The sequence below is a fragment of the Argopecten irradians genome, chromosome 5 (assembly GCF_041381155.1).
Source record: "Argopecten irradians isolate NY chromosome 5, Ai_NY, whole genome shotgun sequence".
Taxonomy (NCBI): Eukaryota; Metazoa; Mollusca; class Bivalvia; order Pectinida; family Pectinidae; genus Argopecten; species Argopecten irradians.
Window position 1 is genome coordinate 27,962,956 of NC_091138.1, and position 17,474 is coordinate 27,980,429.

General features: G+C 34.2%; 2 protein-coding genes across 3 annotated transcripts in view; both read right to left on the bottom strand.

Moving 5' to 3' along the window:
• The window catches only part of LOC138323407 (wings apart-like protein homolog), a 32,564-nt gene extending 26,800 nt beyond the window's left edge, over positions 1-5,764 (bottom strand). The window contains exons 1-4 of one of the 2 annotated variants that reach the window (XM_069268005.1): positions 5,646-5,764; positions 3,225-4,979; positions 2,901-2,963; positions 1,177-1,362 (exon numbers count right to left, since the gene is read on the bottom strand). In XM_069268005.1, coding sequence (XP_069124106.1) covers positions 1,177-1,362; positions 2,901-2,963; positions 3,225-4,961 — 1,986 coding nt within the window. In that variant the 5' untranslated portion in view covers positions 4,962-4,979; positions 5,646-5,764. Of the gene's footprint in view, positions 1-1,176; positions 1,363-2,882; positions 2,964-3,224; positions 4,980-5,645 lie in introns of both variants that reach the window. The other variant, XM_069268004.1, reaches the window with a different exon arrangement.
• Positions 5,765-6,877: 1,113 nt separating this feature from the next.
• Positions 6,878-17,248, bottom strand: LOC138323408 (erlin-2-like). The gene is made up of 12 exons (XM_069268008.1): positions 17,098-17,248; positions 16,199-16,310; positions 15,928-15,950; positions 15,575-15,655; positions 15,272-15,318; positions 12,775-12,962; positions 12,505-12,637; positions 12,224-12,315; positions 11,727-11,816; positions 11,092-11,171; positions 10,581-10,739; positions 6,878-9,917 (listed from the first exon to the last, which is right to left on the bottom strand). The coding sequence occupies exons 2-12, from the start codon at positions 16,284-16,286 to the stop codon at positions 9,906-9,908; spliced, it is 993 nt and encodes a 330-aa protein (XP_069124109.1). The 5' UTR covers positions 16,287-16,310; positions 17,098-17,248; the 3' UTR covers positions 6,878-9,905.
• Between the last annotated feature and the right edge of the window lie 226 nt (positions 17,249-17,474).

Here is a 17,474-nt window from a genome sequence, read left to right on the forward strand (position 1 = left end):
TAACAGGAGACACAACCATTAATACACAACACATGTCCTGTCTGTTAAACATCACAGTGTACAACTGTAACAGGAGACACAACCATTAATACACAACATTGTCCTGTCTGTTAAACATCACAGTATACAACTGTAACAGGAGACACAACCATTAATACACAACATTGTCATGTCTGTTAAACATCACAGTGTACAACTGTAACAGGAGACACAACCATTAATACACAACATTGTCCTGTCTGTTAAACATCACAGTGTACAACTGTAACAGGAGACACAACCATTAATACACAACATTGTCCTGTCTGTTAAACATCACAGTGTACAACTGTAACAGGAGACACAACCATTAATACACAACATTGTCCTGTCTGTTAAACATCACAGTGTACAACTGTAACATAGGACACAATCATTAATACACAACATTGTCCTGTCTGTTAAACATCACAGTATACAACTGTAACAGGAGACACAACCATTAATACACAACATTGTCCTGTCTGTTAAACATCACAGTGTACAACTGTAACAGGAGACACAACCATTAATACACAACATTGTCCTGTCTGTTAAACATCACAGTATACAACTGTAACAGGAGACACAACCATTAATACACAACATTGTCCTGTCTGTTAAACATCACAGTGTACAACTGTAACAGCAGACACAACCATTTATACACAACATTGTCCTGTCTGTTAAACCTCACAGTGTACAACTGTAACAGGAGACACAACCATTAATACACAACATGGTCCTGTCTGTTAAACCTCACAGTGTACAACTGTAACAGGAGACACAACCATTAATACACAACATTGTCCTGTCTGTTAAACATCACAGTGTACAACTGTAACAGGACTCAACCAAGACAATTAAAAGTTACAGCATCATGATTGTTAAACATTTTAATAAAATTTTGAAATAAATTGCTATTATTTATTATTTTGAAGTAAAAAGTCATAGAAATAAATTGCTATTATTTATTATTTTGAAGTAAAAAGTCATAGAAACTATTCCCCTTTTTAATTGTACTTTTGATTTGCATCAAGAATATTTCTTGATGCTTTGAAAATCAAAAAGTAAAAGTTCTCTTTAAATAGCAATACCATTTGATCTCTGATCACATTTATAACAAAGAAACTTAATTGTTTCGATTGTTTGTTATACCTCCTTGTGTTCCTTAGAGACATGTACAGATGTGTAGGCCTCGTCCCCGAGTTTGTCTGGCCAGTGGACAGCGCGGGACAGTTTAGGGGGCTCATTTGGTCGCTCTCCTGGTTGTTCAGATTTGGGAGCCATCTTGGGAATAGGTACAAGCTTTGGTGGTCCAGAAGGATCGTCCTTATTCTTGTTCTGTCAATGAAATTTTCTTACATAAAATCTATTTTCATACTTACGGATTCAAGTACTGTGACCTATCACTTACTGATTTAGCTTTATAATTTACATACAATGTAGTATCAATACTGCAAAGAAATTTTACTGGAGATATTCCATTTCCCAAAATTTGCATTGTGTTTGAGCTCTTATCTTTACAACCAAAAGCATATGTTTCTAAATTAAAATGTACACGTCCTACGAGCATTGTTTGTGTATATTTATACTGATGTCCACTGTTTGTTATGTTTATGTGGACATCATGTGGGAATATAAAAATAAATGCAGAAAAAATAGACATCAATTAAAATCAGGGATACAAGTTTTCATTCAACATGCAGCTATACAGATACAACAGACTATGCCAGAAGCATTCAAATAAGGAAAAATAGAAAATAGCTGCAGAGTTAATAATGATCTCTGCTCAACAGCAGGTTATTATAATTGGAATTAATTCAAATCATTTAAAACTATTCACTTTGTTGTTTTATTAAAATAGTCTTTTTTACAAAGGTAAAAAATAGTGGTTTTTTCTCAAATATATACCAGGTAAATATTCTTGCAATGAAAAAAGATCTTTTTATTAATAATTTACATCACATTCATGTTAACTTATATAACAAGGTGACTTTTGTCAAAATCTCATCATAGGTCAGATAATTGAATGTATCTATAACCAAAGGTAGATCTACATATAGTTTTTTTTATCTTGTATTAATGAGTTTCAAAAATAATATGTTGATAGTTAAACATAGCAATTTGTCCAAAGTTATCCAAGTTTATCATTGATTCATTATTTAAGACAATCTACTTATAATTAACAACCATTCATTGATTAGGTAATTTGCACATGTTAATAGGCTAATATGCAGCATTGAATATAAATATAGGGAGATGTAAGTCTTTGAAATGATGTTATAATCAAATGCTTCACAGAATTATCTGGGTCAAGAATCCTGTACATCTTGCTTATCTACCTCATTTGCATCAAAATGTTTCCACGTTGCACAAATGTTACTTCTAATGCCTATTTACTGATAAGCAAGCTAATGAATAGAATAATTATCCTCTTAAATAAGATGTTGCTATTTATAAAACAAAAGGTTTTATCAAGCGGGAAAAAAATGTTGGAAAAATGTTGCAGTTCAGTTGTTATACCTATAGCAGGAAGCAGGACTTTTGAAATAAAGGGCTACATAGCTCTTTAAAATAATATATTCTCACTTATTAATAATAATCAAATATTTATATCCTTGTTACAAACTTGAGAGAAATTGGGTAAGGTATGTTGTAGTTAGACAACATACTACAGATTTTCAAAATTAGTACCTCAAAAGAAGAAATTGATAGACAGAATGATATGGCTCAAGATCTTAAATTACGAATAATGAAAATTCACTGTTAAGAGATGCATGAGGATTATGCAAGACAAAGAATTAATCTGATACCTTTATGAACTAAGCAAATAAAAGGCAAAATAAAAAAGCACTATGCACATTTTTCATGAATGTTACCCTTTCCTCTTCATCAAAGTCTTCCTGCCAGGATCGGACATTGTACACTGCCTTTGATGGGGACTGAAACAGATTAGTATAATGTATCACATTTTATTTATATAGGATTTATAATATCAAAGTTAAAAGTAAAATTACACAATAAAATCTGAAAATATAAGTTAAGATATTGACTAATCTTTGATCTGACATTATCTTGTTCCTTCTAAATTATTAATGACAAATAACCAATTTGAAATTGCATTGAAACTGAGATTTTATTAATAAATAATAAACTGATAGTCTTGCAATTTGAACATCATATAAATAAGCGCATTGAGATACCTTTTTGGGACTTTGTAGAGCTTTCCTTTCTCCTTTGTTTTTCGATTTGAATATCTTCTTCTCTCTAACGCGGACTGTCTTGGCCTTGCTCAGGGTTGGAGGTTCTGCCTCACTCGAATCAGCTGATGTCTGACTGAGACTCTGTGTTGACTGTGAGTTCTCGTCCTCCTCCGACTGACTTCCCTCACTCTGACTGCCAAGCTGCGTGGTCTGTTCCTCACCAATTTCCATTGGCTCAGCTACAGGTGGACCTTCCTCAGATCTTTCCAAACTTTCAGTGCTCTGTTGCGATTCACCATCTTCTTCAAATCCAAATGATGCGAGACTTTCTTGTTTCTTTTTATTACCTTTTGAAATATCTCGAGTTTGTCGGATACTTTTTTCCTGATTGTTTTCCTCGATAGCTTGTTGCTCATCTGGAATAGTACTGACTTTTTTGGATTCATTTTCTTCCTTTACTGCTGCTGAATTTCTAGACCTGAAGAACTTGTTATATCTAACTGACTTATCAGAATTGTCCCTTCCACGTTTAACACCTTTCCTGTACTGTATTCTACCTGGTGTATCATTTTCACTAGTGGCAGATGACTGTTCTTCCATGCTTGGAGTAGAAGCATTATTATCTTCTGAAAAATCGAAGTTTGAGCTATCTGTGTTGGCTTCCTCTGCTTTAAGGAGTTCCTGAGAATCACTTTTCTCCTCCATTTCATCTTGAGAGTAAGGGTCTCTGGTGGCAGTTTTCGGTTGGTGATGTTTTGCCTTAGTTTCGCTCTGTGGTGGCTTAGGAGAACAAATAACAATCAATGTTGATCCCTTACCGTGTTTTATTTCGCTTTTTTGTAAAACTTTGCTGTTATTGAGTCTTCCTACTGGGTCCTCTGGCCGTGGAACGTAGTTAAATCTGCTGTAAACAGCTGGGTCCATGAAATGGCTTCGAAAATTTAGAACTGTTGCCTTTGGATTTTCTTCATCATCGTTTTGTAACAAATGTGTTTTATCAGAGCTTGAAACGGCAGCCATCTTTCCATGCTTGCTATGAGTTTGACGTTCATTTGTCAAAAGAGGTGCTTCTTCATCATCTTCTTCTTCATATTGTGTGTATGGGTCCTCTGGATCATTTGAAGCTTCTTCAGCTGCATAACTACTGGAATGTGATGCATAAGGTTCCCCTACAGCAGATCCCTCTGGCTCAAGTACTGGCATTTCATCATCTTCGTCATTAGAAACAGGTTTTGCAAACTGATCCATTGACAACTGCTTTGTATTGTCGGCATTCTGTTTTTTAGTAGCACGAGAATAAGTTCTTGTTGGTCTTTTAAATGTTGGCTGACAATCCAGATCCTGTTCTGGTTCAGTTTTGGTTCTTTCTAATGTGTAAGAATGTGTCTTCATTACCTTCATATTTGGAATTGCTGGTCTGCCCAAACCAGCTTGATGAGAGCTTGCAACAGGCTCTTCCTTGATTATTTTTTGCTTTGCAATTTCACTCTCATCTGATCCAAATGAGAATGGGTCTTCAGTCTCCACTTCAGTTTTGACTTTATTATATGTAGTTTGGAAGGGATCTTCATCTCTGACCCTGCTAAACTGTGTTTTACCCCATTTTGTATTGGCTGTTTTTATTGGTATATTCTGAGCTCCAGTTTTGTTAGTTACTATTTCATCAAAGGCCTTGCTTGCTGCAGTCTCCCTTCCATAGGATCGACTATAGGTTTTGACTGCGTATTTGCTTGCCATGACGGATTTCCAAGTTGACTGTAATTAAAATATTATAACACAATACATTAACACCCAAAAGTGTAGACTATAGTTAGAAAAGAATTGTTTTAGGCATTTTGGTGCTTTTAACTATAAAATGACATATGATTCGGGAAACGTCTTTGTTTATGGGCCCTTTACTGCTGTCAAGATAAAAATTTATCTGAAAAATGTACAGTTGTATCAGTTATATCAGTATCTGCCTTACATAAGCCTTCGCTTTTTGGCATCCTTTAGATTTTCACATTTATGAATTTTTATCTTACTTTATCTTATATCTATTCGACTTACTCCGGTCGGACACAGAGCTAGCTCACTACAGTGCAGCATGTGCCACGGCAAACAATAGATTATTTACAAAATCAGATCAGTACATAAGACCTAGTTAGACAGGGAATTGCTTTTAGGCAACGCTATATCCAGTTAAAATAACAGTGAAAACATAATAAAACTTTTATCTAAATATACATGCAAGCGTACAATCGGATTACAAACTTCAAAACAGACAAGAAATGCGTTTGTTTATACTTCCGACAGATTGAGAATTTACAAAAACAATGCCCGATATTTGGTTATCTGAACAATCTCCTGTGGTATTTGACCACTTTGTAAACTCCAAATACATCAAGGACTATGATGGAAATGTCTATACGATGATCATACCTGTACTCCTTCCACATAAGCACTTTATTCGGTACCGCTATCGATGCCACCTAAGGATAAGCGCCATTTTTCGTGGTTGAAGGTAAAGTAGGCAAATACGCATGCGTACAACGCTAGTTCAAGTGGTGCTGTTCCCCAATATTGAGGCCCTGTTTCGTATTTTGGAAAGGAAGACAACTCTTATCAAGAATGTGAATTATCTCCACTTAGACCATAGCATATCTACACCGAAGACCATTTTGTGATTATTTCATGTAGTGTTTACCAAAGCTATTACTTGCTGTTATATTTATTCAATATATATGGCTTAACTTTAAAGGCAACACCAACAGTTTGTGCTTGTTTGTGCTTAACATTTAAGATATTGTCGTTAATTGGATGCTATTAACTGGTGATTAATATGTTGGGTTTTTTTTAAATTGTATTCAAGGTTGTATGCAGCAAATGGTTCTGTTACTTGATTAAAATTCATAAAGAGAAAAAGAAACAGACTGCACGCACTTAGTCAGGACTGCATGACTATAACGTTGTTGAAGACCTAATTAAATAACAAAGTGCTAATTTATTAATAACCTAGCATGGGTTTATTAAGCAAGGACTTTATTTTAATTTTGATAATTTTGCTACATCCGTGATATCAGGTATTTAGTTGTTGAGAAGGTGTCAGAATGCATAACGAAGCTTATAACATTAAGTTATCTGTCATGCAACTGTAGCTGTGTATCTGAAGTATGTTTCAGACTAGAACAAATACATGTATAAAGACCACATCATTATCTTTCTCGAAGTCATTTGGACAACAATACTGCAGCCAGCTTCAGACTCACCACTGTAATTTTGAATAAGGTTATTCATTAATGCAGGAAATTCAGAGTACTCGGAGAAAAAAACACTGACCAGCTGCCAGTACCTGGCAACTGCCCCAAATGGGATCCAAATTTGCGACCCAGATACGTGGAGGCTGGTTGCTTCTGTTCATATGTGGGGACATCCTAATTACGGCATCCTTGAATAAAGGTCAAGGTTATTGGTTATAGCCTCAATTCCAATGGAAGATTCATTGGTCATCTATTTCATTTTCCATACTAACGGTGATATAGATTCTGTTTGATTTTCTTTCCTTCCTCTAGCTGCCTCTCAAACAGCTGTCTGATACAAACGAGCTGGTGGTTGGACGGGTGGAAAACTATCAATAGAGTACATTGTATTTTCTAAATAAGAAAACAAAGTCCTTCTGGAAATTGAATATCTGTTTATTTCACCCATGTCTGACCTGTTTGTTATGTGACACATGTGAATAAAGGCACATATGTAAAGTTTTCTCAACTCTGGGTCAAGTCAATCACATATATAGAGGTAAGACTTAATGGGCATCCTGTTGAAAAATTAAAATCAATTCATGATTACAGTTTGTAATAATGGTAGAAAATTAACCAGTAATAGTTCATTATTATGCTAAGTATTCCATGTATTTGTCAAATATCAATGATGCAAATTGTTACCACAAAATAAACTGTAAAATGCTTTTTGACTTTGACTCCTGCCTTGAGTTGACATCAATGGCAGTTTCAGTTAACTTTGATAATAGAATCTATGATTATGTATCTAAAACTTGAAATCGATCGAGTGGCTTCAGTAAACTCCAAAACTGATTTGTAAAAATATTGTAGAGATATTGACACATTATCATTCAAGAGACATAAAATACATCCTTGATAGTTATGTCACTACATTAAATAATTATCAGCATACAAACCACTAACTAAATTCAAGACAGATCAGATTAACAATAAACATATAAAAACATTATGTTGAAAACAATCACCATACATGCTCATTGGAAATGCATGTGAACATGATTTTTATGAAACTCCCCAATTAAATGAAATGGATATGAAATACCTGAATACTTTTATCATTAATATTCCCAATAAACAAACAATCAAGTGTTTGGTTCAAAGAAAAACTGTCCTATTTACTAGGTTTTTGGCTGATTTCAAGGGAGATAATTTTCCAAAATCACCTTTCCCTTGTGAACATGGATATAACAGACCAACACATGTATAAACAAACTTATTTACTTTATTGGGGTAACATAAGGTGGGATTTGTTTCAAAACCATGAAAAAGAAATATACATATACCTGGTAATCTTGATTAGATTAATAATTAATTCAATACAAATGTATAAAGTATCAATCCAGCAGCCTATCTTTACATTAACTTTGCAATTTTCCAAAGCTTTAACAATGATAGGACTACAGACGCTGGTCAAATGCATAAAACATCCAGTGACTATATAAGACTATACATCTACATATGTATTCCCAATGTGGAGTCACCAATTTCAGAGTTAGTGATCAGCACTTGATTTGCAAAAACTTTTCAAAATAACTAGAAAAAATATTAATTTTTTGTGATAAGATGTACACAAATTGATAAGTATTTTTAAAGCATTTTTTATGTTGCTATGTTTAACACAGATTATCAACAAAATTTACCTTACTTTGTCATCAATAACAATGTGTGTTATTAGACCATAACATTTTCTTAACCATTCACTGCTAACATAACTATCATGATCTTAACAAAGTCTAATATTTCGTTCTTAATTAATTGATATATAAATACGCAAATAACACATTATAAGACTGATCATGTCAGCAAAATAATTAAATACCGAGAAATAACACTCAAACTCTCACGAATGAAGTTAGAGACATATACATACAGATAGCACTTAAACATTTACAGATAAAATCTGAGTCTCTCCTATCACTGACTTGAGTTTTCTTTCAAATCAAAGATGACACCAACTTCAACAGACTCATATCTCATACATGTTATAAAATTTATAACTTAGTAATGTTTTGACTTCTTTGAGTAACATTACAAAATTTAAGTGGTACAAAAGTATTTATTCTTCAATACAATAATCATTTATAAAAAAAATGTTATGGATATATAAAAATGAACCTTTTCCCTCTGTGATAACAATTGTATTACAAACAATAAACATATGTCTATAAGTACTTGGTATCTATGGCAGATCAGCTGATTGAGTAGAACTTATGTAACAGAGCGCAATTTTACATAATCACTGCCTCTACTAGGGATCAAACTCAGGACCTCTGACATACTAGTCTGACGTCCAACCAAACGAGCTACAGATAAGTTCTCTCTCTAGCCGAGAGGTAAACTGCAGCTAGTATTCACCAGAATTACACTTATTGCACAATAAATATAGTTAATGATTAAACAATGTGTACTATATTGAAATTCGTAACAGCTTATCAAATATCTCCCTTTAATTTTCTAAATATCAAGTGTTCAAAATTTCAATAATTAAACAATTCAGGATCACACTATTAAAGGGTACTATAATATTTCAAAATTTTATTCATGATCTGATTTCTCAAACTACGTGCAGATAATTCTACAAATATGTTGGCCTACCTGTCTGGACCTGCCAATGTACATTTTAACGAGATCTACATGGAGTACCCAGTACATATCACAACCTAAACATACAAACTACACACACTTATACTGTAAACCAATTCATTTTTGTGTGCGACTAAATTTCTCATTTTTATGGGAGTTTCACAAGTTGCAAAAAGTTATAACCACACACATTTTTCAAATCAGGTACACCAGAACCATAGAAGCATAAATGGCAAAAAATAAATCACTGTGAAATTGTCATAAAACATGATAATGCAAAATTATGGCCCCACAAAAATAAGATGGTTTACAATATTACCTGAATAGAGGGAGAGGAACACACAATAAAGATACTAAGTCAATTTTGCATTGATGGATTCAATAGTTTTTTCACACACTACATACCAACACAGTATAGCCACTCCCAATCCTAGAATGCATGACCACACAAAACTTACTCCAGCTCAAAAAAATCATAATTTTTATGGAGCAAAAATCTTGACATAGAAATTACTTCTACAAAAATAATTATTAACTAATGAGTTAATGAGAAATTTTCTTTTAAACACCTTAAAGTAATAAAATACATACAAAGGTAACTTGTGACTCCTGGGTTATTTTACAGGTGTCAGTGATAGTATTACACACCTGGAATGTTTAATGAAACTGGTGTTTGTTTAAGTTCTCAAAGCACCAGTTCTGATAGAGGTCGACACTTACGACTGGGACTTTTTCACAATCATTCAAACATATCACAGAAAGAAGTGAGCAAGTAGTTTTGTAGGTTCAGGTTTGTCTTAGTCCATCTGTAGGGTATTTACATCTTAGGCTGAAACCAGAAAAGACCAACATACAACACTTATCGCTAACAAATGAGGGATGGCATCAGGAATAGAAAAGGAGCTGTTTGAGATAAGTTTAAAGACCTTAAATCAAATTTAACTGAAATGCTTGTGCATGTACTTAAAATCCTATATCCATGAAGTTATCAATGTCAATTATTGGAGATAGCGGCATTTCTTAGCCAAAACATTATCCTGGTAATTCTGGTCCATTGGGCCTCTTAAATTTTTCAAAATACAGTATTTTCTTCTTTAAAAGGATTGATTATATACCACAAAACATTTCAATCTTAAAGTAGAAATCGATATCAGTTGTTATGGCATTTCACAACTTGCACCAAAACCTTATGTCTAACCCTGACACTTATGCTCACACCAGGGTGATTCCATAAGCCCCTCATCCCTTCCCCTCTCTTCGAGAGGCAAGCTAACAATACACAAGCATTGCAAAGATATAGAATAAAATGCAATGTATGCTTTTCCCTAAACATTGCACATATAAGTCACAAGCCCAATTTCCAAATTGAGAGCAGCATATTATACACTAGAACATGGGAAATTCTTTTGCTATCCTCCATATTAAGCTTCTTTGTCTTTGAATATTTAAACATTTTGACTTCTATGTTATGTAGCTTCCATTACTGACTTACCTGATCTTTCTGTGCCTTGCTGGCTGCTGCTGCAGCTGAAACTCCTCCTGTGTTCTGGTCCAGGAAGATGTCTGGGATCGCATTTCCGAAATAGATCTTAGTGTTGGAGGCCAAGGCTTGGTATTTAATCAATGCAAGGTACTCCGGTGATAGTTTAGCCTGAACACAAACAAGATATTTTTTAGTATTGATCAGCATCAAGTATCACTTTTTTTGTTCAACTGCAATTTACTATTGTGACCTTGATACAAAGCATTATCAGAAATTAAAATGTGAAAATCTGATTTCAGTGATCAAAATCCAAAACAAACTTGAATGTCCAATGAAAACATTTGTGTCATAATTAAGATGCCACACTGAGAACAGTCTGACAGTGGGAAATCATCTAACGTATTTCAATTTTAACATCTCTAAAGGTTTGCAACCAATAAAATGCATATTCATAAAAATACTTTTTTAACTGCTTGTAAACTACAAGTATGACATTTTCGCCACACAATCAATATTATACCTTATTGGATTGGGCTTCCTTTTCTGCTGCATAGAACATAGCATCACTCTTTGCCTTTTCTTTTGCTAAATGTGTTAAATCTGAAACAAATAACAGAGGTAAGCATTAAATGTTTATCCTGACACAGAATAGCAGGTGAAGAACAGATGAAATTGAAGACAGTCAAACCTGTCTCTTACTACCACCAAAGGGACAAGGAAAAGGAAAAAGTGGTCTCTATAGCCAAGTGGTCTTTATACACAGGTTAAATTGTGTTATAAATGGCCATTTGGTCTAAAGCACATGGCCTTTATACACTAAGTGGTAGTTGCTAAGACAGGTCTCACTGTGCATGCCAAATATTAATTAGTTTGTTTGAATTTGAAAACAAAACATTCAATAATCACTTTAATCCTTTCTTAGTTTCAAGGCTAGAAAAAAGTTCTTTCACATCCTTAATCCTCTATGGTGTCTGTTAAGTTTTATAGTTATGGTTGGCTGGTTGTTCTTGTAAACCTTCATCCTCTCTACCTCAAATTAAAATTCATTGCAGGAGATTTCATACTGACACCTGAGTTCTAAAATGTTGGCATCGTGATATAATCATGAGCCATTAATTCTAGAAAAAAATGGTCACCAAATCAAAGTTGTCTTACCTTCTATTTGTGATATCTTCTTTTGAGACTCTTTTTCAATAATTTTCTGTTCCCACTGAATTCTAGACACTTCTGCTAGCTTCTCAGCCTCTACAAAAAATCATTACCATATTATGACTTTGTTTTATATTGCATGCCCTAAGACTGTAACCTATATGTCATTACAAAATAAATAGTCACAGTAACTGATCACATGCACAATAAAAAGGAATTTAACCCAATATGACATACAAAAATATAATATGATAATGAAGATGAAGACAATGTCACTAAATTGTGGTGAATACTATAGCTAGTGATATAACCAGTAAAGGAAGGTTAGGAAAATAAACAAGTAATTTTGAAAAGACTGAAAACTTACCAGCATATGGGAAATTTCAAGGCCATAGAGATATTCTATTGATAGGTAAATATACCAATAAATGTAAGACTATACTGAACCCTGACACCTGCTGAATTTCTACAGTTAATCTGGTACAATACTATTTAGGCCTCACCAATAATGGCCTTCTTCCTCTCAGTCTCTGCTTCCTTCTCCACGACCTTCTGTTTCTGTATAGAGATGAGCAGCTTTGTCTTCTCAGCTTCCCTATTTAGGTAAGAAAGTATCAAATATATAAATAAATGTACATGTATAACATGTTAAGACCCTTACAACTGCTTGTGCCATCCTTCAAGAAAATTTATTTCATTCTTTGGAAAAAAGTAGGACAAATGGACAAAGAGACAGAATAAATGCTGATTTCAGATAGAAAGGAGCGTAAATGATTTTACTAACATGGCTTCGTAGTTTTTACGAATCTGTTCTGGAATCTTTGGTTTGGTCACTCTGACAGCCTGCACAGTGAGACCCGGCGCCATGGTAATCAGATCCTTCTGTAGGGCTACTCGCAGGTTTTCATCAATTTGATCTATATGTAAAAAAAAAGATATTAAGTTTGCATAGATATTTAGTGTAAAGAAGCCTTAAACAATCAGAATTCTATACAGTAACTTTACTTCATTCATTCTGATTCTGAATAATTCAGACAAATCTTTACAAACTCACCAAACAAATCAATGTAGACCTCCTGAAGGTTGTTCATACTACAGAACTGATTAAGCTCGTGGTGAACTTTGTTGTAGATGAGCGTCTTATCATAGTCTGCAGTGTAGTTCCTCACTATATCATACACAGCATTGATATCCAGTTTGTTGACAACTTCTATACGGTCAAAGTAGATCATCACACCTCCACTGGAAATAATAAACAAGAGGCCCATGGGCCTTAGCGGTCACCTGAGTTCAGACACAGAATGAAACAAAGACATGCATATAAACACTATAAATATATATTGGCCCATCAGGCCCTTGAAGTCAGTCAGTGATTTTATAAATTTTTAATCTATGAAGATTATTTGGTTCCATCAAATCTGTGAATTCAGGAGAAAGATTTTTGAAATGTTATCCATTTCGACCCCTTTTGGCCCCACCCCTCTCGCCCCTGGGAGTCGGCCAGGACCAATATGGGTATGATGTTAAATGCCATCTCAGGCTAATAATTCTAACCCAGATTGACTAATTTCCTATGAAAACTAAGCAAATAATGTTCCTAAATGTGTTTTCCTATATAAACTATAGTAAATTTGACCCCCTCCCTAGGGGAAAATCTGAGATCCCAGGGTCATATTATTCACAATTTTTGTAAAGGACTTTAAGACCTTTCCATCTATGGAGAGTATTTGATTCTACCAGTTCCAGAATTTCAGAAGAAGATTTTTGAAGTTTTAGCCTATTTGACCGGTTTTGGGACCGCCCCTAAGGCCCCTGGGGATCAGTCATGGAAAATTTGGTAATAAAATTCAATGGCCATCACATAGGGATAATTCTGACTACAATTGACTAATTTCCTATTATAATGACTAAATAATGCTCAAAAATGTGTTTTCCATATATAAACTTATATATAGTAAACTTAACCCCCTCCCTAGGGGGAAACCTGAGACCCAAGGGTCATATAATTCACAATTTTCATAAAACACCTTAAGACCTGTCCATCTATGAAGAGTATTTGATTCTACCAAATTCCAGTATTTAAGAAGAAGATTTTTAAAGTTTTTTAGCCTATTTGACCCCTTTTGGCCCCGCCCCTCTGCGCCCCGAGGGGCTCTTGAACAGGGACCAATATAGATATATGATATGTAAATTGTTATCTCCATGCCCTTATAATTCTAACAAGTTTGAGCTCATTTGGTATTAAAAGTGAGCCAAAAAATGCTCATAAATGTGTTTTCACTATATCATAAACTATAGTAAACTTGACCCCTCTCCCCAGGGGGAAATAAAGCGATGAGACCCCAGGGTCATATTAATTCACAATTTTGGTAAAGGTTCTCAAGACCTTTCCATCTATGAAGAGTAAGTGATTCATACCCATTTCCAGAATTTCAGAAGAAGATTTTTGAAGATATAGCCTATTTGACCCCTTGTTGACACCCGCCCCTAAGGCCCTGGGTCAGTCATGGGAAAGTTAGGATAATAGGATTCATTTGCAATTCGTATATGATATTCTGACAATTTTTGATCGCAATCATTTCCTATTAGCACTCAAATGATCAAATAATTACTCAAAAGTGTTTTCCCTATATAAACTAATAGTAACTTACCCCCCCTCCCCAGGGGGAAACCTGATGAGACCAGGGTCATATAATTCAATTTTTGTAAAGGACTTCCTATGACCTTTCTATTATGAAGAGTATTTAATTCCATCACATCTGTGAGTTGGAGAAGGAAGATTTTTGCAATTTTAGTCAATTTTACCCCTTTTGGCCCCTACCATAGCTCCCTGGGGGGTGGGGACCATATAACTTTCCAACATTTTGATTGGCCTTATGCCTTATGAAGGTTTGTGCAAAATTTCATTGAAATTGCTTCAGCAGTTTTGGAGAAGAAGTCGAAAATGTAAATTGTTTACGGACATACGACGCACGACGCACGACGACGGACAAAAGGCAAATAATAAAAAATACTTAAGTTACAATCAACTGTCTAACACACTGCATTATCACCATTGCATAGTATTGTTAAAGATGCTCCACCACCGACAGAGCATAAATGATACTCATCATTTAAACATGCAATAACAAGTGTTTAATCATGTACCAGTGTATATGTATAATTAAAACAAAAAATAATATAAAATAATTTATTTCACTTTTGGTGCATGGGCAATCAGTACTTCATTCCATATAGGACCTAGTTTTTTATGTAACTGAAGAAAAATACTAAATTGTCTGCTCCTCTTTTTGATAGCGTAAAAATACCATGTGTCAGCTGTGGAGCATGCATCTTTAACAAAATGTGGAAATTTGAATGGTTTTTTTTAATAACACTTTATGGTTGTTATCTATGTTGAACATGGTTTTTTAATGACAACTATATACATATGCATCTAGGTAAGAGAACCAACTTATTAAAAGTTTGTTACATTTCCGAGAAAGATGACGTATAGATACACTACTCAATGATTACACTTCTTCTTATTTCTATGTATAGATAAACTATACCTTGTTCCACATGGTACATTCTTCACTTCATCTGTTTGTAGTGTTGTCTGCAAAAAAGGAAGCATGTTAATATGTTATAAATATGATGAGCATTACATTTGTATTCTTAGTAATTCATGTTGCAGGGTATTTATAAGAATAAAATTGAGAAAGAACCCTACAAAATTGGTATCTTCCTTTGTGGACGAAACCATGACTATAACATTAACAATACAAGTAATGTGTTTATAACTACTTATGATATGATATTTCTAATGCTCATGGACTTGCTAGACCAGTTTATTAGCGTAAAATGTCTCTCACCTGTACTGTGCGATAGGAAGTCAGGAAAGGCAGCATAAAGTGGTAACCTGGAGCACTAACTGACGAAAGCAGGGCTCCTCCCTGATACAACAAAACATCAACTTAAAATACTTTCTGTGTAACTCGTGTTCTTTATTGGTGTTTAGACCTAATTTATGTGATTGTAATGCCAGTGTATATCAATATGTTATACGTTAATCATGAATTATATTTATAAGCATGCACAACATATTCTTTTTCATCAAATTAAGGATTTTAGTTTTAAATAGAAAGTGAAAGTAGTAGCTTAATATACAACATTGCACAAAATTTATCTCATGATTTGTTTTAGGAAAAACCCTCGGAAAACTTACCCTGTAATACACTCCAACATGACCTGCAAATACACAAGAGATTATTAAGTGTTTTTAAATTATTTTTTTTTTAAATATTATTCTATGTAAATATTTCAGTTATTGATGATTTGTCTACAGAAACACCAAACAGTATAACAGGAATGGTTATCCTCAGTGTTTAATTGTGCCCTTGCATTTTTGTCTGGTGCATAGTATATGTAAAAGGAGCGGTTTGTTGTGGTTTGTACATGGGTACAAATTTACAAGAAATCAGAACGCTGCAGCTCACCTTCCTCAATTTTGTGGATGGACACATTGATCAATAACCCCAGCCCTACAGCTAGTATCCCAGCACCAATAATTCCAGATTGTGACATGGTTCAGCAGCAACAATCAGCTCACTACAAAAAAATGAGAAGAAATTGGAATGAAGGAAGATCTACGGAATCTATTGATCTTATAGTCATTTGCATAGGAATTGTCACATACAAATTTGCATGTATAAATTGTGAAAATAATACAAATTTGCATGTATAAATGTGTGAAAATAATATAAGGTTGATACCACCAGATATAGATATATAATAGTATGAGTACAAGTTTCTAATATCACAAATAGTATGTCTTTGGTGGATTTACCTATTTGGTCTATACACGTACAATATCTTTCAGGCAAAAGACATCCAGTTAAGATTTTGTCAGGTAACAAGCTTATATATTGCACAGTACAAGTTCATGTAGGAAAAAAACTATTTTTAGCTGTTACAGACAAAAATAAAAATAGGTTTCCAGACGAACGCCACGTCAGTACTACTGTATTATTATTATAATAAAGGACTAACAGATAACATAATAATAATGCAACGTTTATGTTAACGTTGCTATGTAACTGTATATCGCTATGGATGAGGCAAGGAACATGTCATCATAAGAAAATAAAACAACCTAACATTAGTAAAATAAAGCACTGCGCGTCAATATCTTGTGAAAATTTTTGCTACTTTGCACATTTCTATATATACAACAGCTTTACAAACACGTGTACCACTGGTTAACCAACGAGCATTTCCTAACGTCAACCGGCAACGATGACAAGACAAAACGACTGTCACTGTGGTGTAACGTTATTGTCCAACGATACAAAGCGGATTTGCCAACATTGAAATATAATACTAAATAATTAGCTACCTTATCAAACTCGAAAAATCCAAATAAACACAAGATGCGAGAGAGGAATCAGTCAGTAACACAACAACTTTCGTTTTCCTGGATGAGGATGATCATTACATGGAGGACGCCATTCATACAAAAAGCTAGCAGAGCTGTTCGAGGATATTTTCGTATTTTTATGGTCATGTGCCCGTATACAATACAACGCAACGCTATATTATGTATGTTTTTGTTATACACAATTTATCACTTTATATACACAGTTGTGGATAGTTGGAAAAAATAACGAAAGTTAATGTTATTTATGCGAACATATATATATCATCCTCGATACTCCAGGGGTTAGGCCCTACTGCCGCTGTCGTAATGTATCCACCCAGGGCCCAGCAACGTTG